General features: G+C 38.0%; 1 protein-coding gene across 3 annotated transcripts; it reads right to left on the reverse strand.

Moving 5' to 3' along the window:
- Positions 1-395: 395 nt before the first annotated feature.
- HEMK2 (HemK methyltransferase 2, ETF1 glutamine and histone H4 lysine) lies at positions 396-14,805 on the reverse strand. 3 transcript variants are annotated; one of them, XM_082706692.1, is made up of 6 exons: positions 14,626-14,805; positions 12,377-12,463; positions 11,567-11,657; positions 6,650-6,733; positions 2,370-2,511; positions 396-1,274 (listed from the first exon to the last, which is right to left on the reverse strand). In XM_082706692.1, exons 1-6 carry the CDS (start codon positions 14,757-14,759, stop codon positions 1,168-1,170), a joined length of 645 nt encoding a protein of 214 aa, XP_082562818.1. In that variant the 5' UTR covers positions 14,760-14,805; the 3' UTR covers positions 396-1,167. The 3 variants fall into 3 exon arrangements, with proteins under 3 accessions (XP_082562818.1, XP_082562819.1, XP_082562820.1); XM_082706693.1 differs by lacking the exon at positions 6,650-6,733; XM_082706694.1 differs by lacking the exons at positions 396-1,274; positions 2,370-2,511 and adding an exon at positions 6,223-6,307.
- Positions 14,806-22,003: the final 7,198 nt, after the last annotated feature.

Here is a 22,003-nt window from a genome sequence, read left to right on the forward strand (position 1 = left end):
TGTTATTTTTGTTTTCTTCTTCTTCTTTTTTGTAGATTTTATTTATTTATTTGACAGAAAGAGAGACAGCAAGAGAGGGGAGTGGGAGAGGGAGAAGCAGGCTGCCCACCCAGCAGAGAGCTTGATATGGGGGATCTGGGGCTCGATCCCAGAATCCTGGGATCATGAACTGAGCCCAAGGCAGACACTCAACAACTGAGCCACCCAGGCACTCCTAGCCCAGTTAAAAATAAATTCTAGATTCTGCTCACTTTGACCCTACACATATAGGCAAGAAGAAAACAGAAATATATGATAAAGGATAAAAGCCAGGAAAACTCTGACCAGGGAGAAACATGGAGGCAGAAGGCATTCTAAATAACAGCAATAGAATGGAGACAATGAGCGACTGAGAGTAAATTAAAAATAATTTTTAAATGAAAACATTTTACAAATAAACAAGTCCTATGTTATCATTGTGCAAATGGTATCATAAAGAGCAAATCCCCTGTTCCCTCCTGCCATGTATCGTCTGAGAAGACCCTATGTTCACATACACACATACCCTCTGCTGGGTTTCAAATTTATACACACATGTATACAACAGTATTAAACTGTTCCGTAATGTTTTTTTTTTTTCACTTAATGGTATATTAGGAACACCTTCAGACCTGACTCATGTTTAGTGGCTGGATATATCACTCCTGTTCAGATTTTATACATAAAATGCAAATAATATATATCATATATGCATTTACTAGCACTTATGCAACTATTTCCATAGGAGTGATTACCTACCTACCTATGCTGTGTTCTTCCCACCTCTTTCTTTCTTTCTAAAAGATTTTATTTATTTATTTGACACAGAGAGGTCACAAGGAGGCAGAGAGGCAAGCAGAGAGGCGGAAGCAGACTCCCTGCTGAGCAGAGAGCCCATTTCGGGGCTTGATCCCGGGATCCTGAGATCATGATCTGAGCCGGCTTAATCCAGAGCCACCCAGGTGCCCCTCTTCTCACCTTTTTCTATAAAACCTGACCATTTCACTTGTTAACCAAGAAATGACTTCAGTTTCAAAATATGCCAAATACATTCAGCTTCTCCCTCTCTATATATTCATATATATATTCAATATAATAAATATTATCAATATGTACATATCCAGCATAATACACAGCACACACTGTAAGTCAGGACTTGGTGAACTTCAGGACTGAGAGGAGTTCTTGGCCTGCTTGCCTGGAAAGTGCAATAGTTCCTTGTAGACCTCTTGTTGACATTGCTTCCAAAATTTCTTCTAGAATAAAAATTAATACAAAAGGTAAAATCAAAATCATCTGGTGAAGAGTGTATGATCATTAAACAGTATGATTGTAAATGCAGACTATTTAAAAATTCAACTCATCTGAGAAAATAATATATACCAAGTAAATTTCTATTGAGACGGACTTCGGTCAAATGGAAGCACCTGCATTTTCAAGGTATCATGGAGAACTCTAATCAGACTGAACTGCCTTGCTATGCAGCGGTGGCTACTCTGGATTCAAACATTAATTACATTTGTCGTTATAGCAAATAATTAGTTTAGTTACTTCGCTCTCATCCTGGCCTTCCACACTTCCTCTGGGATGAAAAAAGTCAATGAAAGTAGGGCAAACTGTACAGTGACGCTAAACAGTGCAAGTAAATGAAGTAGCTTATTTCTTTCAGGGATATTGAAAAAGCAACACCTTCCCTTTTGTAAGTAAGTCAGAGTAAAAAGACTGAATTAAGAAAATGGAGTTATAAACAAAGGAAAACTTAGTAATCGTGATGTGATTTGAAGGGCTAAGGATGTAAGGTATAAGATGAAAATCAAACTTCTGTAGTGAAAGAGAAGAAAGATTACGGTCAATTTAGGTATGGAGTCATCTGGAAACCAAGATCTAAAAATCCATCCCATGAGCCATATCCATGAGAAAACCTCACACAAACTGAAGAGTCTGTAGCGGAATTGTTAAGGGCACGAAGACTACAATGTGGAGGGAGAAGACCGCCATGTGGAGCGAAAATCCGTAATACTCAGGGTGAGGTGTTAAATGAGGGTATTACAGATTGTGTGTTTGAATTATGAGCTTATCAACTAGGGGAAAACCTGTCCTCCCCCCCTTAAAAAAACTGTACTTTCTAAAACAAGAAAAAACTACATCTTAAAAATCTCTCTCTTCTTTCAATATGAGTGTTATGTTTGTTGTGAGCCGTTGTCAGTGATTCTATTTATAGTATTTCAGGTTACTTTATAGTCTTTAACATTACTAAGTTTTGCTTTCAGCAAAGTGGTTAATGATAAACTGGTGGTTTATCTTTAAAGTACTTTAAAGTAAGTGGTTAAAGATAATCTGGTCTGGATTACCTGGATTGTTTTCTTTGATGGTAACTAGATAGAAGAATCCTCTTGGTGACAGGAGATCCGCAGCCAGTGGGAAGAATCGGTCCATGACTTCCCGACCATTTCTGCCACCAGCCCAAGCTGCTTCTACTCCGTGACTTCCTACCTGTGACCATTTAGAAAAGACTGTTTTGTTTTGATTCAAGTTACATTTAGAATCACACACAGAATCTTTCTGACAAGTAACATTCACCAAACAAGTATATACTTTGATTTTACTGCTGTCCATGAGGCAGAAAAGTTGAATCTGAGCCCCACCATTTCCTAGCCCTGTGACCTTATGTAAGTTTGTCATTTTTGTGAATTAGTTTTCTCCCTTATCTGTAAAATCAGAAAAGCAATAGTTTCAACTGTAAAAGTAGAAAAATGATAACAAATTAATTTCTTCCATTGCTAGAATCATGGAGGAACTATATTTGAAGTTTGAAAACACTGCTCTGCCCATACCAAGTGCTTAGTAGTAGTTGTTACTATTTATGCAGTGTTTATATTGATAGACATTAAGTGATTCTTATACTTACTACAGAAGAATCAGGAAGAAACTAAAAGGGAGCTCTTACATTATAAGAGATCTACTTTGCAGGAAGTTAGTTTCAACATGTCCCGCTCAATCTGGCTTTCTTCTAGATTAGAGTATGATTTGTACAGACCTTTTTAGGGAACCCATTTAATACATAAAGGCGCACCAAAGCATTTCTTCATGTAACAATCTAATTATATCATAAAAGCAAAACCCATGAGATTTCACGAGGTCTTAAAAATTTTTAGATTTTTATCATTGTATATTGTTTTCAAAACTAGAGAATATTTTGAAGAAACCATTCAAATACTATTTTAATCCTAACAATTATTTTCTTCCTATATCTTTCACTGGTTTTGTCCATAGGTTAGTTTAAATTAATTGAATACAATCATGCTTACTGTTTTTTTTTTTTAAAGATTTTATTTATTTGCCAGAGATAGAGAGAGAGAGTACACACAAGCAGGCAGAGAGGCAGACAGAGGCAGCGAGAGAAGCAGGCTCCCTGCCGAGCAAGGAGCCCGCTGCGGGATTCGATCCCAGGACCTTGGGATCATGACCTGAGCCAAAGGCAGCTGCTTAACCAACTGAGCCACCCAGGTGTCCCCATGCTTATTGTTTTTATTCATTTAAATGGTATACATTTCTTCATTAATTTAAATTTCTTTATACCTATACTATTTTATAAATAAGAGAAATACATTCATTATACCTGCTTTAAAAAAAAACCTGCACTTTCCCTTTTTACTGTTTTGCTTGTCTGCTCCTTCCCGATCTCTCTCTCTCCCTTTCTCACAAACACAAAGATACACACACACACGCACGCACACACAGAGTTTTTTCTTTTTTGTCCATGTTTTACAAAGACAGAATTATATTCTGTATTTTTACCCAATTATCTTGCTTTTCTCAATCAACAATACCTTCAGATGAGCTCTTCATATGATCAGGTATGGTTCTGATTTACTCTTTTAATGGCGGCCTAAGATTTTATAATGCCAAAGTATCCTATCTTATGTAGCTATTGATGAGCACCTGATGCATTCATTTGCTAAAATTTTTTTGCATCTAAGTTTTTTAAAAGATTCATTTATTTGTTTTAGAGAGACAGCAATGGAGCCGAGAAGGAGCAGAGCGAGATAATATCCAAGCAGCCTCCTGCTGAGCGCTGAGTCCCATGCGGGCCGGACTGCACCACCCATGACATCAGGACCCGAGCCGAAACCAAGAGTTGGACACTTAAGCAACTGAGCCACCCAGGCGCCCCTTTTCACATCTAATTTAAATTATTCCCCTATCTATCATAAACGTCCTGATACAATTTTCCACCAATTATGTTAGGAAACTTATCAGTTCTGTTTTCTGTCAAGACTTTCCTCCTAGAGACTTCTCTTTCCTGGCATTCCTAGAATTACTTCTTTTTCTGGGGCTCTTGTCTTCCTTTTCCTTGGTTTACCCTTGTATTTTGGTGCAGCCCATTCTATGGATGTTTCATCAGGTAAAGTGGTCTGTGGACAGACACACTGGATGGTGATAAGCCTGTCTCTCGTTCTTCTCAACTAGGACCCCTCTGTGCTAGACCCTGTTTATATGCCTCCCCAGGGATGCTCAGCTAGGTTAATCTGCTTGAATTAGAAATGATCCTACAGGGAGATCTCTTGGCTCAAGCAGATTCTTACAGACCACAGAAGGAGTGTTTCCATCTTTCCAGGGAGGAGTCATGTTTGGTGGTCTGCTGCTTGCCTGCTACCTGAGCCTTGCTGGGCCTGCTCTTGATCCTTGGCCCACACTAGAAGTGCCTCAGCTCCTGTTTCTAGATATACCAGTAAGTACAGCCACAATTGTTTAGATGCACAAACTCCCATTATTTTTATATTATGTCTCCTGGATCTAAACCCTAAGTCTCTTATCTTTTGCCTTCATGATTTCCTTCTTTTTATCTTCATGCGCTGTGCACTATAATCTTTCATCTGGTTTCCAGAACACCGATTAGGTCTTGACAGAGACCAGATCCTCTTTTAATTCATTTCCTGATGTTTTATTTTGTAAAACATGTTTTTAAGGCTCAAGGAAGTCTTCATTGTCCTACACTTCGATTCTGCTGTCCAGCTAACTGCTCAGCTCATGGGAATTATGACACTCGCTCTCGCTGTTGGGACTGTGAAAGAGCAGAGGTCCTGCCTCCTCTCAACCATCTCCGTGTTCCAGCAGCTCAGCAGAAGCAAGTACGCAGCTTAGTAATGGAAATGCGGGAGAAAGGAAGCCCATTCGTGTCCCCATGTTCCCAGACTCTCCTCTTCACTCACTAGTCTCGCCAGAAGTTTACAGATCTGATAGACCATGATTTACTTAACCGCATTTCCTCTGTACATATATAGGTTCATATTATTTGCCATCATAAATAAACATGCAATAAGCATATTTTTATGAACATCAACTTTTATTCTACTGTTGAATGATCTTTTCTTTGTTTCTTTGTTTCTTTCTTCTTTTTTTTTTTAAAGATATTTTTTATTTATTTGACAGAGAGAGAGAGAGAGAGAGATCACAAGTAGGCAGAGAAGCAGGCAGAGAGAGGAGGAAGCAGGCTCCCTGCTGAGCAGAAAGCTCCATGCGTGGCTCCATCCCAGGATCCTGGGATGATGACCTGAGCCAAAGGCAGAGGTTTTAACCCACTGAGCCACCACCCAGGTGCCTCCCCCCACCCCCCTTTTTTTTTTTTAAAGATTTACTTATTTATTTGTGAGAGAGAAAGACAGCAAGACAGAGTGCACAAGCAGGGGTAGCGGGAGGCAGAGGGAGAAGCCACCGAGTAAGGAGTTTGACACAAGACTCCATCCCAGAGTCCTGGGGTCACAACCCAAGCCAAAGGCAGAGGCTCAATCGACTGAGCCACTGAGGCATCCCTTGAATGATTTTCTTCAAATATATCTCAAGGACTGAAATTATTGGACTGAAGCATTTTTATCATTCTTGAGATTTATTCATACAGTCCCTTCCTAAAGAGTTGTACTAAGCTGCATTGGCCTCAACCTCTGTTAACCCTATCACAATGACTTTCCTTCTCATAGGCGTTCCTAGTCAGAGGAGCAAGAAGTTCTCAGTTGCTTAGCTGCCCTTCGTAGTAATAGCAGCTACACAGACTTTGCCATCTCGGCAGAGGACAATGTTTATCAGCCTTGCCATGATTCACTGATGAATAAAACAGGATCATGAAAAGTTCAAGGAAAGCGGCCTTAGTTCATTATTAAACTTTGTCAACCTTGACCATTCTCTCTTTAAATTCAGATATGATTTACCTCTTCATTATTGAGATTTTCCAAATCATGTATTTCAAGATGTTTCTTTTCCCTACCTGAAATAAGAATCAGCGCCCCCACACCTGTGAAAGGAGTAAATTGTTGACTTTCAGAAAGAATTCCTATAATGAATTTAAGGATGATTAAAAATAGTTTTGCAAATTTGCCATTCATGATAAAGGGGACACATACACAAATTTAAACATATGGCTGGATTTTGATAGGAATTTTAAGGATGAATATGGGTCACTGTATTTCCATTCGTTTGAGATTCCTTTCCTGTGTCTACCAACATACCTGACTATGACAATTATGAGTAATATCAGACCGGTCTGTATTAATCAGCAGCTGATTAATGTCATATAATGAGTTCCTTTGATTTTATACCTGAAAATATTAATAATTAAATCTTGTTACCATCTTACCTCTTCAGGTGGAGTCACTACATAGGGGGGATTAAACACCAGAAGATCAACTTTTTCCTTCAATCTTGGTAATAAGCCTTTGACCTAAATGTTTTAATAGTCAGAATTTTAAACTGGACTCAGAATTAAAATAGATAAATACATAAATCTTTAAAAATACTTTCTTCCCATGTTTTTAGAGAAAAATGCATTAGAGGACTAAAATTATAGACAGAGATAATATTTTTATATTTTCTTCAGATATAGGTTAAATGCATTTACCTAAAAACAGGAACTTAAACTATTTATCAGGATGAACATAAAATGAATGTACAAAAAGCCTCTGCTTTTCAACAGCTCATATGTTTACTTTTGGTTCACTTTTGAAGATTAAATAAGGAAGCAAGCTCTCCTATGTTCTATATAGATATACATATGTTTTTAACCTATTGCTCTAGCTTAAACATTTATTTTCTGTAACCAAGAGAAATGTTTTATGAGATAACAAAAACCATGAGAAAATACATACGTATAAAAATAGATATACATATATGTGCATATATATATATATGCTTTACTCATAAAATAAAGATATATAAATAAATGTATTGGCTGGAACAATTAGATATCAAAGAGAGGACTGAAAAAAGTAAAAGAAACACTGAAAATCTCAGTTGTTGGGCATTTTGTAAATCTTTAAACCATTGGGTGCAATTTTCTGTGAACCCACAACAAAAATGTCTTTTTGAACAAAGTGCTTTCAGGGCACAATGCCATTTAAAGTATTCCTTTGGTTCCTCTGATGACTGAATTACATACCTACTCACAGAACCTGGTCTCGTCATGCCACCCTGCGCTGTCACAGGCACAGTAAGGTAAAAACACCGTATGTGGACGGGACATCACCCCTAAAGCCATTTCCTTCAATTGCCACTTTGTAGAGGCTCTCATCCATGAATTCTGAGGCTGTTTCTTTTCTTTTCTTTTCTTTTTTTTTTTTTTAAGATTTATTTATTTGAGAGAGAGACAGAAAGAGCGCGTGCACACATGCCTGAACAGGGCAGAGGAAGAGGAAGCAGACTCCCCACTGAGCACGGAGCCTGATGTGGAGCTCCATCCCACAGACGCTGAGATCCGGACCCGAGTTGAAATTAAGAGTGGATCAGTCGGTCACCTAGCAACTGCGCTTAACCAACTGCGCGCCAACCAGGCGTCCCCTGAGGCTGTTTCTTGAGATGGAATAGCTGAAGTACTTCAAGGCAGGGTCCGAAGTCTCAGGAATTTTATTAACATTCTTAAAATTCTCCCATATAGGCACAGAGACCTACCATTATTCACTAAATATTTTTCTTTAAATGGACCTTTTTTTTTTTTTGTTAAATAAATTTGCTCTAAAGGGAAACCAGTATTACTTCCTGGAAACAGAAATGACTACAAGAATAAATGGGATATAAATTTAAAAAAAAATGTCATGGTTATAGTTACTGCTTCCAGTCTGAGAGTGACGCAGGCTTTCTGCCTCTTTGTTAAAGAGACATTTGGTGGGGCCCCTGGGTGGCTCAGTCAGTTAAGCATCTGCCTTCAGCTCAGGTCATGATCCCAGAGTCCTGGGACTGAGTCCCACATGGAGCCTCCCATGAAGCATCCCCACCCCCACCCGCTCACTGTGGGGGGGGCTGCTCAGCAGGAAGCCCATTGTCCCTCTCCTCCTCCTGTCCTGCTTGTGCTCTCTCTCACAGTCTGTCTTTCACATAAATAATAAATACATAAATATGTAAATATGAGACTGACGTGCTACCACTGGCTAACGAGGCACCTCATAAATATGTAAATAAATAAAATCTTTGAGAGAGAGGAAAAAAAAGAGACATTTGCAAATGTTTAAAAGGTGTTAAAACTGAGACCTTCTCCCAGATGTAATCAAAATGGCTGAAGGAGGATTAGAGAGGAAAGAGCTTTTATATCATGTGATTCAAAGTTATTTAACACTCAGTCATACCGTCTCAGTACTGGGCACATCACTGGGCTATTTACACACAGTGTGAAACACTGCCTTACTGCTTCCATTTTATCCCGGTTTCTAAAAGCATTTGTTTGTCATCTTAATAGGCCTGTTAACTGTAAAGTTCAAAGAGAACACACGAACAGTATCTTTCAGGAGGTGTTATGGAGGTACCTCTTCTTTCTCTATTCATTTAAAAAGTGAAAAGTAACATTTTTGAGGGAAGTGATTCAGGAATACCTTTGTCTGCAAGTAGTAAGATGACTAGTTATCTGCTGTTCCTTTTGGTAGTGATACTGCAGCATGAGGAAATATATTTGAAATCACCAATTTTCAATTACATAAAGAAATTAAGTTTCTCACATTGTAAAAAAAAAAAAAAGTCCAGAAGGTAATATTCCAGAAATGTTGAGAAGGGAAACTAAAAAAGAATTTGCTTTGTAATTGTTTATAATGGCTCTGAGGTGGGGGCACCTGGGTGGCTCAGTCATTAAGAGGCTGCCTTGGGCTCAGGTCATGATCCCAAGGTCCTGGGAATGAACCCCATGTCGGGCTCCCTGCTCAGCGGAGAGCCTGCTTCTCCTCCCTCTGTCTGCTGCTCTGCCTACTTGTGCTCTCTATCTCTCTGTCAAATAAATAAATAAAATCTTAAAAAAAAAAGGTTCTGAGGTACTATATATTAATAATCATTGCAGTATGGATTTTAAATAAAGGAAAAAATTGATATTAAAATACAGAAAATTATGTAGTTTAGAAAGGAAATGGATTTAAATGAGAATATGAGATATAAGGTCTAATCCCACACCCCACCCTCCATCCACATTCAGCTTTTGGGTGGTCTCAGAACATTAGAACAGATCTAAAAGTGGGGAAGTAAGCAAAAATAGCCTCTGACAAGAAGTTTTAAATTCAAACAGCAAAATGTACTTGATTTATAGGAGAGGCTCTTATTTAGAGCCCCTGAACTCTTAGCTTTAATACAAGTTTAACTAAATCACTTGTTTGGTATTCTAGCAAACAGCACATGGAAAGAGAGAGCAGAAATGCCACTAACAGGAAACAGTAAAATAAGACAACATAAAGCAAGAGAAAAGAGACAAAGAGGAGAGGAAATGAAAACTCAAATCACTGCAGGCTCTAGCTACTCAGTGTAAGGCAGAAAGCCCTGAGTAATCCTCATCACAGCTAGCACAGAATAGGAACTAAGGCTCATTTTAATGACCCGGAATCAATCAAAGATCAAGTTATGTTTAGTTTGTTTTAGGAATGTAAGGAAAGCCATATGACATATCTGAAAAAAGTCTTTTTTCTAAAACTAAAAAAGAAGCAAAATAAAAGTACTGCTTTGTAAACAGGTAAGCTGAGTTATCTAAAACAATGATTTTGATCATGGCTGTGGTCATCTATGCCTACTGTTCGGAATATTAAACAAACACAGAGTTTTGTAAGTGGATCATAATCTGTGCTAATGCCTCCTTCTTCCTTCTTTCTTTGTCAGCATTCAGGGTCACCATCACCTCAAACCACCGAAAGAGTTGACTGGCATGGACTACCATGAGCCATGTCCTGAAACAGCCGGGAGACTTCTAGATTTAGACTCAATGGTCTGGGCTTAAATTCTGCAATTATCACTCTCTTAGTTACAGGACTTTAAAAAATGAACCTCACCTCAGTTTCTACCTCTGTTAAAATAAATATATTCTGAATTTCTTATTTATTTAAAGTTTTATTATTATACCAAAACCATATATTTAACACTAATCATGGACACAATAAAGAAATAAGTTAAAATTTTAAAGGGCAAAACCTTCACGGTGATCCCATGTAAATCACCTGAGTACCTTTCTTGATAATCTAGTTTTTAATAGCAGTAACAAGTTCTAATAGGTAAGAATTTCTTACATATTTGGCTTAATTCCTTCTAAGCTGAAAAATCACTTCTGAGTTTAAAAAAGCAGAAAAGCTAAATACTCTTAACACTAAGAATACACATCACGAAGCACGGAAAGCATTTTTATTTCTATCTCTATCTGGTACTTGGTGTTAAGATTCTTTGCTTACAAAAAAGCACTTCTAACAACAACAAATATCCAAAATTATCCAAGTCTTACTAATTAAAATATTAAAGGAAAACGGTACTGGGAAATATATGTGTCACTTAAAATGATGGTTCTGTAATTGTGGTGTGTTTTTTTACCTTCCAGGCCTCATTGCCCTCTTCCTTCTGATTTCAGCTCCTTGATCTCTAATGGGTAAATTCTCTATCCTCTCATTCTCAATGAGAATGAGAATTTAGCTTGGGTTGGGCTTATCCCAATGCAGCTGTCCGGGGTGGGACTATGACTCAGGCCTAAATCAGTCATCTGCATATTTCAATCCCCTTTGGCCACAGTGAGAGATTTTGAGATGGCATAGGATCCAAGATGATCCAAGCAACACTCATTCTGGGGCTTGTAAGACTGACTAAATAGAAAGAGTTTCTTTCCATGGAAGGTTAAGGGAGGTGTTTGCTGAGAAGTAAGAAACAGACATGCAAGTATCTTCTTACCAAGAAGAAAAAGACTACCTAGACATAGAGCCAACAGAGAAGTTCAGAGCTAAGAAAAAGATGCCTGTCATATCATTTGAGTTCCTGAGGCCAGCTGGCACAGCTGTGTGTGTGAAGCCACACACTTTACTTAAGCCAGTTTAAACTGGATTCTCTGTCACTTCTGACCAAAAGATGACTGATCCTTCCAAGACAGTAGAAATTTCCTTTGAATTTTGGACAAGATGAATTACATCAGTTAAGAATTTACTTTGTAAATTATGGCGTATAATATTTAGTGGTTAAAAGTTAATTAATTTATCACTCAAGCTTCTTTGACCTAATCATCTTAACCTTAACTTATTTGAAAAGGAAATTAAGTATTATTGGACAAGGATGAATAGCTCACCAAGTCTGTAATTACTGGCTGAATGTGGACTTTGTTACAGTATGCTGTCTCCAGAGTGCAAGCTGCTGCTTCAGGGTTGATATCAGTGCACCTAGAAACAGAAAAGAAAGAAAACTGTATTTTATGACCATGAGGCAACCTATTACTGAAAAATTTTCCACAGCTTTTTTACAAAGCAGATTTAGAAAAAAATGAAAATGCTTTAATAATGGTGAAGGAAAAAGAAACAAGATGTTATATTAATGAAAAAGATTGTTATATTGATATAATGTGCAAGAGTAGAAACTACACATACATGCATACACATCTGAAGAAATTAAATTATGAATCTAATGAATACTATGCCACCACAAAAATGAAATTTAAAAGGAATTTTTGAAAAATAGTCATGATACAATATTAAGAACATAGGGAATGGGAAAAAAAGAAAGAAACACACTTGGACCATGTGTGGTAGAATTGGAAATGATTTTTATTTTCTTCTAAACTTTCCATATTCTCAAATTTTCTGAAAAAATTAAGTAATTTTCAATTTTTTTCTGGTAATCATTGCCTAAAAAATTTCAAATTTAGAAATACCCTAAAAATTATTTTGTTGCTTCTATAATTATGCAGTATGATGGAACAGTTTTGGACATGCAGTTAAAATGTTTAGGGAAGAATAATTTATAATCTGAGTCCTTACTACACTTAAGTAGACCCTTTCAGATATATACCATTCATTTATAAAAATGATTTCATTCCGGCAGTCATACCCCTAGTGAATTTCTTAGAGGAAGATGTGGATGAATTTGATATACTTATACTTACATGTACAAAGCTTGAGGACCTATCATAGAGGCTAGGAATGCAGATACCACTCCAGACCCTGATCCAACTTCAAGGCATATTTCCACTCTAAAAAAGCAAAATAAAATAAATGAGTAGAGTAGGATAAAAATATACATCACAGAAAATGATGCTCAATCTACTTTTAATGTATATTTCTCCAGCATCACTCATCTGCAAATACATGGAAATACAAAAGAAATTTATAAACACACTAATTTCTGACAACCACTTTGTGCTCATGTAATACTGTTTAACTCAGAATTGTTTGGGGTGTGTAATTAAAGTTCATAAAATAGACGTCTTCCAATTAATTACTACAAAACATTATATAAAACTATGGAATAAGGTTGAGGGTTGAAAATATTAATATGAAAAACATCAACCCTTCTCACAGGGGTTTAGTAGTTTAGTACTTCCCTAAAATGATAGGGTTAGTTATTATACTATTTATTTATGATGTTTTCTCTATCATTTAAAAGTAGGTAACATTCACAAATCCATTAGCATATCCTAGGGGGAAAAAAATTCCCCCTTTCTCTTAATAGATTTAGAGCAGGAAGAAAATTTGTTCTTTTTTTTTTTTTTTTAAAAGATTTTATTTATAAAATCTTTGACAGAGAGAAATTACAAGTACACTGAGAGGCAGGCAGAGAGAGAGAGAGAGAGGAGGAAGCAGGCTTCCCGCTGAGCAGAGAGCGTGATGCGGGACTCATCCCAGGACCCTGAGATCATGACCTGAGCCGAAGGCAGTGGCTTAACCCACTGAGCCACCCAGGCACCCCGAAAATTTGTTCTTTGTACAGCTGTACACGGAACTGAGAAAATCTCACAGAATCTGATCTTATAATATTAGTATAATTTTAAAATGCTTTTGAATAAATTATTACACTCTATTTTAACCTTCAATTAAATTTACTTCCCTGCCTATAATCTACATACGCATCAGAAGCACTAGTTTTCTCCAATCACAGAAATGGGTTTAATGGGATGTAGGTCTTGCTGGCTACTAATGCCTCAAACAACTATCCAAAAATAAACTCTAGCAGCTTCTAATTTTTGGAATCAATCCACATGATCTGACAAAACTTTATTAATATGTGGGAAGATCTTATCAGGAGGCTTTTATTTGAAAATAACTATCATGCTTTCATAAACAGAATCCCAAGAACAGAAATAATCTGACTTTATAACAAAATCAGCTCCTTTCACAACATACTTTACAGTGCAATTTGTGCTTGTAAATCTTTCTAGGGTATCGAGACTAAAAGACAAATTACGTTCTGCATTCCAGTAAGTCCCAAAGTTCCATCGTTTACAATGAAAAGCTGATTTAATAAGCGTTGGGGCACTTTATAGATGGAAAAACCTGACCAGGTTGAAGAGAGAGAAACACAATACAGAAATACAGATCTATGAAGCCTGACTGCGGTTTCATCTTGAGATCATCAACTTCAAGTCTTGATCTTTAAATAAATCTAATTACTCGGATTCCTTTCATTAAAAAAATAACCATGCACGTATTCATTCTTTTAATGTCATTTAACACTTCTGGGGGGGCACTTCAACAAGTCAATTTTATTATTTACAAAGTGCTAGGGAAAATTCCATAGGCTGCTAGCTCTGTAGCTAGTCTAACATTTTAAGGTAATGAAACAGGACGCTCTGCAGTCGCACTAGCCACGGTTCAAGGGTTGTGCAGCCACACGTGGCGAACCGGCCGGTGGTTCAGGGCAGAATATGCCGTTCAGTGGGTTTCTAAATACTTATCCACGCCACGATCCCACAACCTCACTTCATTTTGTGCCCTTCCCTTACTATAGGGTGCTTTTTTGTACAGTGAGTAAATTAAATGACACGCAACTTTTAATACCGACGAAACCATTTTATATTAATAAGCCACGTTTTCCGGGATATTTGGTTTTTAAACGTGTCCTCACATCACTGCTCTCGGGGGCTTGTGGAAAAGATACGCGCTGGCGTAGGAAGGAGCGGTGGAGCTCCTGGGACCAAAGCAACATGATGGCAAAAGTAGAGAGCTCCCCGGCCCGCTCATCACAGGAATCTAAAGGGAAATGGTCTGTAAGGGTTCTGTATCCATGCTCGCCACGTCTGCGGACACCGCCTCCTCTCGGGGCAGACTGCATCCCTTCTTTCCCCGGCTCTCCTCCACCGCTGCCTCTGCAGGACGCCCGAGCCCTCTCCCGCGGGGACCCTCGTCCTCCTCGCACCCTGTCAGCTCGGCCGCTGCTGCCTCGAGCGCGTCCAGCAGCAGGAACGTATCCTCCGCGGGCTCGTACACATTGGTGAAGGCGCCGCGGCCCACGTGCCCATGCAGCGGTGTGGGGAAGCTGGGAGCCGCCATGTTTCTGCCCTCTGTCCCACGCGCAGGCGCCGAAGTTCCCCGCGCGCAGGCCCAGCAGCGGGGGGCGGGGCAATAGGGGGCGGAGCAGTGGGGGCGGGGCGCCAGAGGCGGAGAGACGAATCTGGGCTTATTTCTAACTGTTTGTTGGTGAATGTTCTTGGAATTTCTAAGTAAACAGTTTCGTAATTCTCAACTGCTGACATTTACTTTCTTATTTAGAATATTTAAATTTATTTTATTTCATAGGTTAGCCCTTGATGCAGGGCATCCTTGATTGCTTTTGACTAAAGGGAGTATTTTTTCCTTTATATTCAAAAGTTTTCTTCTATTTCTTGTTTGCAAAGAATTGAAAAAATACATAATGGTTACTAAATTTTACTTTTTTATTTTATTTTATTTTATTTTATTTTTTAAAAGATTTTATTTATTTATTTGACAGAGAGAAATCACAAGTAGTCAGAGAGGCAGGCAGAGAGAGAGAGAAGAGGAAGCAGGCTCCCTGCTGAGCAGAGAGCCCCATGCGGGACTGGATCCCAGGACCCTGAGATCATGACCTGAGCCGAAGGCAGCGGCTTAACCCACTGAGCCACCCAGGCGCCCAATTTTCCTTTTTTAAACATCAATTGAACTTTAAGTTTTGAGCTTTAAGATTAAAATTTTTTTCTCACTTAATTTTTTACTGTAGTATATTATAAAAATTACCTTCCTAATGTTGAATCATGAAGGCACTTTTTATAAGTCTCACTCAAGCAAGATGATTTTTCTTTTAATATCCTGCTGAATTTGGAATGCTAATAATCTAGCTCTGTTTTGATTATGCTGTCCTCACCAGATGAGTTAGGACATTGTTTCTGGAACATTTGGTAGAACTCATCCATGAAATTGGATGGATTTAGTGGGGTTTTTTTGTTTTTGTTTTTCGTTTTTTGTTTTTAGTGGATGGTTCTCTGCTGTTTTGGGGCATCTTCTATAGATTGTTAGATTCTTCAGACATTTGTACTCTTTTTGAGTCAATTTTTGCAATTTTCCAATAAAACATTTTTACATCTAGTTTTTAAAACTTGAGTAACAAAAAATACAGGTAAATACCTAGATACCATTTTTTAAAAACCTGAGTACCTGTCACCCAGAATTGATAATTAATACTACTTCCTCATATTTCCTTAAGAGTATTTTATTTTAAAAATACATATTTTTACTATTTAATACGTGTGTTAAATGTAATATTTATTATAATGAATTAGCTTCATTATCATGGAGACTCACAAACCCAAAATCTGCAGAGCCAATTTCCTATCCTTAAAAGAGTTTTTAAATATAAGAACTAACATAATACAGACGAAGTGAATGTTTTTTCTGTATTCATCCTCAGTTCCATTTTGGAAAGCTCTCTCCAACCTGGCTTCTCTCATGAATTTAGCGTGTATCCCTCCAATCAATGTTTTTATGTTTTTACCTTCAGATATTCATGAGCAGTGAATGGTTAGTATGCTGTCAAATTTGTTTCGCTGGTAATAGTTTGGACAAACTGTTCTTCCCTTTTCTTTTTCACTGAAAATTCTCACTCTGTGTTTATATATGTATATATAAAGTTAGTTTACTCCTTTTCATTTTTTTTCATTGCCAGATAGTATTATATGTAAATATAAAATATCCTATCTGGAATGGATAAATATCTATTGGTAAACATGTAATCCTCTCCAGATTTTCATTATTTTAAACAACACTGTGATTAACTTTCTCAAACAAGCTTTTTTCTGATCCTGTACAAAAGTTTCCTGGGATCCAAGCCAGAATGGATTAGCAGTGTTGTATACACATTTTCAATTTTACTAAATATTTTCAAACTTCCAAATTTCTTTCCAAACTGTGTTTAGTTGGTGGGAGACTTAATATCTGATTTATTATTATTAGACTTATTTTTAAAATTTATTTTAAACTGAATTGGCCTGGTTGTGATAGAGTTTAGGCATGTGTTCATATGTTCTTCATTTGAATTTCTTCCTTTGTGAACTGTCTGTTCATTTTTGCCTATTTTTCCCTTTTGAATTTTGTTTTTTATTTCCATTAAAGTTGATACATGCATAATTTAATAGGCCAAATAGTGCTACATGAGTTATAATGAAAAGCAGTCCAGTCTAGTACACCAAGATCTAATTTCTCATTCTCCAGAGATGACAATTTTCAACTTTTATCTGTTTCTTTGGCCATTTATCCATATCTCTATATACCAAGCTTATAACAATATTACTTCATTTCTCAATTTTCACATTATCTATTGAGTTCTTATGATAGAAGGTAAAATTCACATGATAGAAGGCAAGAATTTGATTCTCCTGCTGCCAATAAACAAATGTAATTGCCAGGCCCCCTCTCCTTCTATTCCCAATATGATTATATTGTGATTGATTGACTGATTGATTTTTACATTATTCTGTCTGTAGAAATGGTATCTGGAACTGATTTCTGTATTATACCTGTTACTTCCTTGCAGAACTTTTTGCTTTGCCTTTAAGTTAATAATCATCTGTTGTATTACTTTCCTAGGTCTGCCGTAACAAATTCTTTCAAACTAGATGTAAAACAACAGAAATTTATCCTCTCTGTTCTGGAAGTCTGAAATACAGTATCCATGGTAGAAGGGCCATGGCTCCCTATGAAGGCTCTAGGGAAGAATCCTCCCTTGCCTCTTCTACCCTTTGATGGTTGACAGCAATCTCTGGCCTTCCTTGCCTTCCATCAGCAGCATAACTCCCATTTCTGCCCTGGTCTTCATGTGGACTTCTTCCCAGTGTATCTTTTCTTCCTCCAAACCTCTTATAAGGACACCAGTTATGGGGTTTGGGGCCCACCTTAATCCAGTATGACCTCATTTTAACTTGATTTCATTTGGAAAGACACTTTGCAAATAAAGACACATGTATATGTGTGTGTGCATGTATATATATATGTGTGTGTGTGTATATATATACATATACATACACATATATGTATTATATATATATATATATATATATATATATTTAGGATTTCAGCATATCTTTTTGGGGAATGTGCTTGAACCCACAACATCTAGTAATAACTGCTCTTTCATTTGCATAGTTATCTACATATCACAGTTCAGCCTCAAAGTCTTTTCTAGTTGTTTACCCCTTGCCTGACTCTACCCCATCCCAGTACATTTAAAGACATCGAGCATCCTGGTTATTTCTGTCTAATCTATTTAGGCACCAGTATGTCTCTGGGACTCATCCCTAGGTTCTGTTTCTTCAGCTCCATCCTCAGGCTAGCCCTCGCTCTGATGCCAGGATGGCTACGTCTTACGGCTTCACTCCATAAATGCAGTGGCAGAGTCCTTTTCAGTTACTTGCACTCAAGTCGTGTCATTCACTCCCTCTTACTGGCCCCAAATGGGTCCTATGCTCATGCTTGAATTGATCCGGTGGCCAGATATATTGTGAATTGATTTCCTCACACCTGCCCTAGGGCCTGGGAGGAGGCTTCATCACCACAAGAAGGCTAGAATGGTACCCTAAGAGCAAAATCATAGCGTTGATATAAGTGCTGGGCAAAACCACAAAATACATACTACATTGAAGCGTCTCACAGATGGTTGGTGATTACTTTACTCTGGTTTGCTATTGCCTTTTTGTTTTGTTTATAATATCTCTTACTCTGCAGATATTTAAAAATGATTAAATCTGGTTTCTGATTTATGTGTTGTGCTAAGAAAATACTCTCTAAGAAAAGTTTATTTTCTGGTTTCAAAGTATAGACGTCGCTATATTAATTGGTTCTACCTTATTAACTAGGTTGTTAGTTTTTTTTTTTAAGATTTTATTTATTCACTTGTCAGAGACACAAGCTAGGGGAGCTGTAGGCAGAGGGAGAAGCAGGCTCCCCACTGAGCAAGGAGTCTGATGCAGGACCCCATCCCAGGACCCTTGTATCATGACCTGAGCCAAAGGCAGATGCTTAACTGACTGAGCCACCAAAGCGGCCCCATGCAAGTCAACATATATTATATATAATATGTGTTATATACATAAATTAACTTTTCATCTTGTTGGTGGACTTTTTCCAATATGATCAGTATCTTTCTTTCATCAATTCTGGGAAATCTATTTATATGTTCTTTGTTTTTTCCTTCCCTTCCCTTCTGTTCTTGTCTGCTGGAATTCCAATCATATAGATGGAGACGCACTCGATGTTTTCAGGTCTTTTTGTTTTTATTCTTTCTATCTGCCTTAGATTGGGCTACCTGGAAGTGGATGCAGAGATGGAGAGCTGCAGATAGAAAGAAGGCTTATTGCTTAAGTTCTCTCGGAGACAATATCTGGGAGGGAAAGATTAGGAGGGTAAAAGGAGAAGTTGAACTGTGATGCAGTTTTAAGAAAGGCCTCACCTGACTGTTCAGGGAGCTTTGGGGCTGGGATGACCCTTCAGATTGTCCTGAATCCAAGCAAGGGGGTCTGTGTGCCTTTAGGGAAAAGGACATAAACTTGGGCAAAGCAATTCTCTTTCCCAAGGGTAATTCCTGGAGAGAGACTTGGCTGTGAGCTGCCAGCGGCCAGCAGGTGGCAGAACATGTGGGTCCCCGGCAGGGATCTGGGTGGTGGACCACAGCACCTATAACACCATCTCTGTCATTCTGAGCACAATTGAGGCTTCCAGCGAGCATGAATATATTCTGCCTTTTGGTTTACCTATTAAGATTTTTATTTGGTAAGCATTTTCTTTTTTCTAATCTGGGGTTCTTAACAGTATTTTGTTTCGTAGATACAGTATCCATTCTCATCTCTCTGTGGTTTTCAGTTGTACTATTTTCAAAGTTTCCATTTGTTTGCTGCATAAATTCTCCCTTAGTGACGTTCATTAGCTTGTATGTTACTCTTACATGGTGTTTGCTTACTTTAGAGTTTACTTTCTGCTTGCACGGCTGTCTTTGTAGTTCAGGTTGGGTCAGCCTGCCTGTGAAGGTATTATGTACAGGAGAGTCAGCAACAGGGATTGTAGAAGAGGTTTGTTTAGCTGCCATACAGGGCATCCTAGTAAACTTCTCTTAGGGAAGTAGAGCTCCCTTCTCCTCCTGAGCTTGGCTTCTGGCCCAACATTTACAGCCAATGCTCCAGCATATCTGTGTTTTCTACTCTAGATGGAAGGTGATGAAATCAGCCACTCTGGTGGTTGCTCCATGATTCTTTCCAATAAATTGTGCCCACAGCCTGGACACTTATTCTTCTGGAATTGCCCTGGCTTTCCTTGAACAATTATATGCTTTCAACTCTCTTTTCAGGATGGGTGGAAGGGTGTATCACCTCACTGAGTATCCTTTCATCTTTCTTCTAGAAGGCCTTCTTGAAATACTGAGGCTGGAACCCTCAAAACTACATTTTTTAGATTCCTTTGAAGCTCTAGTTTTGGATGTGATCTCGGTTCCACTGATCACTTACAACACGTGAGCTTTAGAAGGCACAAGTGGAACACTCTGAAGCAGAGGCTGACTTCTGTTGTCTCTGTTATTTCAGCAGGCAAGCCGAGCGTAGTGGAGCATGATTTTCTGCAACAATTGTGGCGGGGGTCTCAGTGTTAGGGCTCTAGCTTTGTAGGTGTTCGGAGACAGGGCACATCTTTATTTTGCTGCTGTGGGTGGTGGCATAGGTGGTCTGGGTCTGGAGCCAACAAGAGCAGCCAATTCCTTTTGGCAGGTCCAGAAGCTCAGTTCTGTAATGTGGCTTTACAATGTGTTCCCGGAAGTCCAGCCCAGAGCTGATCTTCTCAGCCCTCCCAACTGCTCTGATACCCATTAGCTATCCTGTAATGAATCCCCTTTAGCTTACCCAAACTAGAGTGAATTTTGTATGCAGTAAAACCATCACTGATATACATGGGGATTCCAGGCATTTTCTGGTATATTATAGTACTGCTTTCTTATTTCAGAAGTGTTTTAGATTTGTTATTTTAGGGGTAGTGCTAGTGGTTTTGGTGGTATGGTAGTAGGATCAAATGTTTAGACATTCTGATTTCATCTTCCTAATGAGAATTAATTTTTCTCAGAGACAACAGAGTTTAATAGCACACTGTAACAAGCAATATATTTAATCTTAAAAAGCCTTTGGTCCAAGTCTCTTGCACTATAAAAGATAATATCCTTGCGTCTTTTTTTTTTTTTTTTGAAAGTTATTTTAACAGGTTCTTGTCCCATCTAAGCCTGGGTGCATTTTAACAGAAACCACAAGTTGCTGCTGGTGCTCTCCATGAATCCAAGACTGGCACCAATCTTGACTAGATTCCAATCTCTTGATATAAGAGGAGTCTTTGGGAGATTTCAGTTAATTCCACCATAGTTCAGTAGTCAGTGAGAAAGCCCATAAACGTAACATAGTCCATTTTCAGTGCATCTTTAAAAACGAGTCTAAATTTTTACAACCAAGGAATTCTTTCTAAATGTTTTTTGTTTCCATAAAGCATCCATCCTTCAGGGTTGATTATTACACTTAAAATACTATGACGCAAGCTGGGAGAGAGTATTTGCAAAAGAAAAATCTGATAAAGGATTGTTACCCAACATATATAAAGAACTCTTAAAACTCAAAGAGAAGAAAAAAAAAATTAAATATTTGACAAAAGTTCTGAACAGACATCTCATCAAAGAAATAATACAGATTGCAAATAAACATATTAAAATACGCTCAACATTATATGTCATTAGGAAATCTCAAAACAATACGATACAATGGTTTACCTATTAGAGTGGCCCAAATCCAGAACACTGACAACAACAAATGTTGGTGAGCGTGTAGACAATAGAAACCTCATAGACTGCTTTAGAAATGCAAAGTGCAATAGCCATTTTGGAAGACAGTTTGGTGGTTTCTTACAAAATTAAATATACTCTTACCATACAATGCAATAATTATGCTCCGTGTCTTTACTTAAATGAGTTGAAAAGTTATATCCATGTCAAAACCTGCACAAAGATGTTTGTAGCAGCTTTATACATAATTGCAAAACTTGGAAGCAACCAAGATTATTCGGTCCTTCAGTAGGTGAATGGATAAATAAAACCGTGACACATCCAGACAATAGAAAATTGTCTTTTAAAGATTTTATTAATTTATTTGAGAGAGAGAGAAAAAATGAGTGAGCGTAGGGGCAGAGGGAGAAGCAGACTCCCCACTGAGCAGGGAGCCCAATGTGGGGCTTGATCTCAGAACCCTGGGATTATGACCTGAGCCCAAGGT

This window comes from Mustela nivalis (assembly GCF_964662115.1).
Source record: "Mustela nivalis genome assembly, chromosome: 1".
NCBI lineage: Eukaryota > Metazoa > Chordata > Mammalia > Carnivora > Mustelidae > Mustela > Mustela nivalis.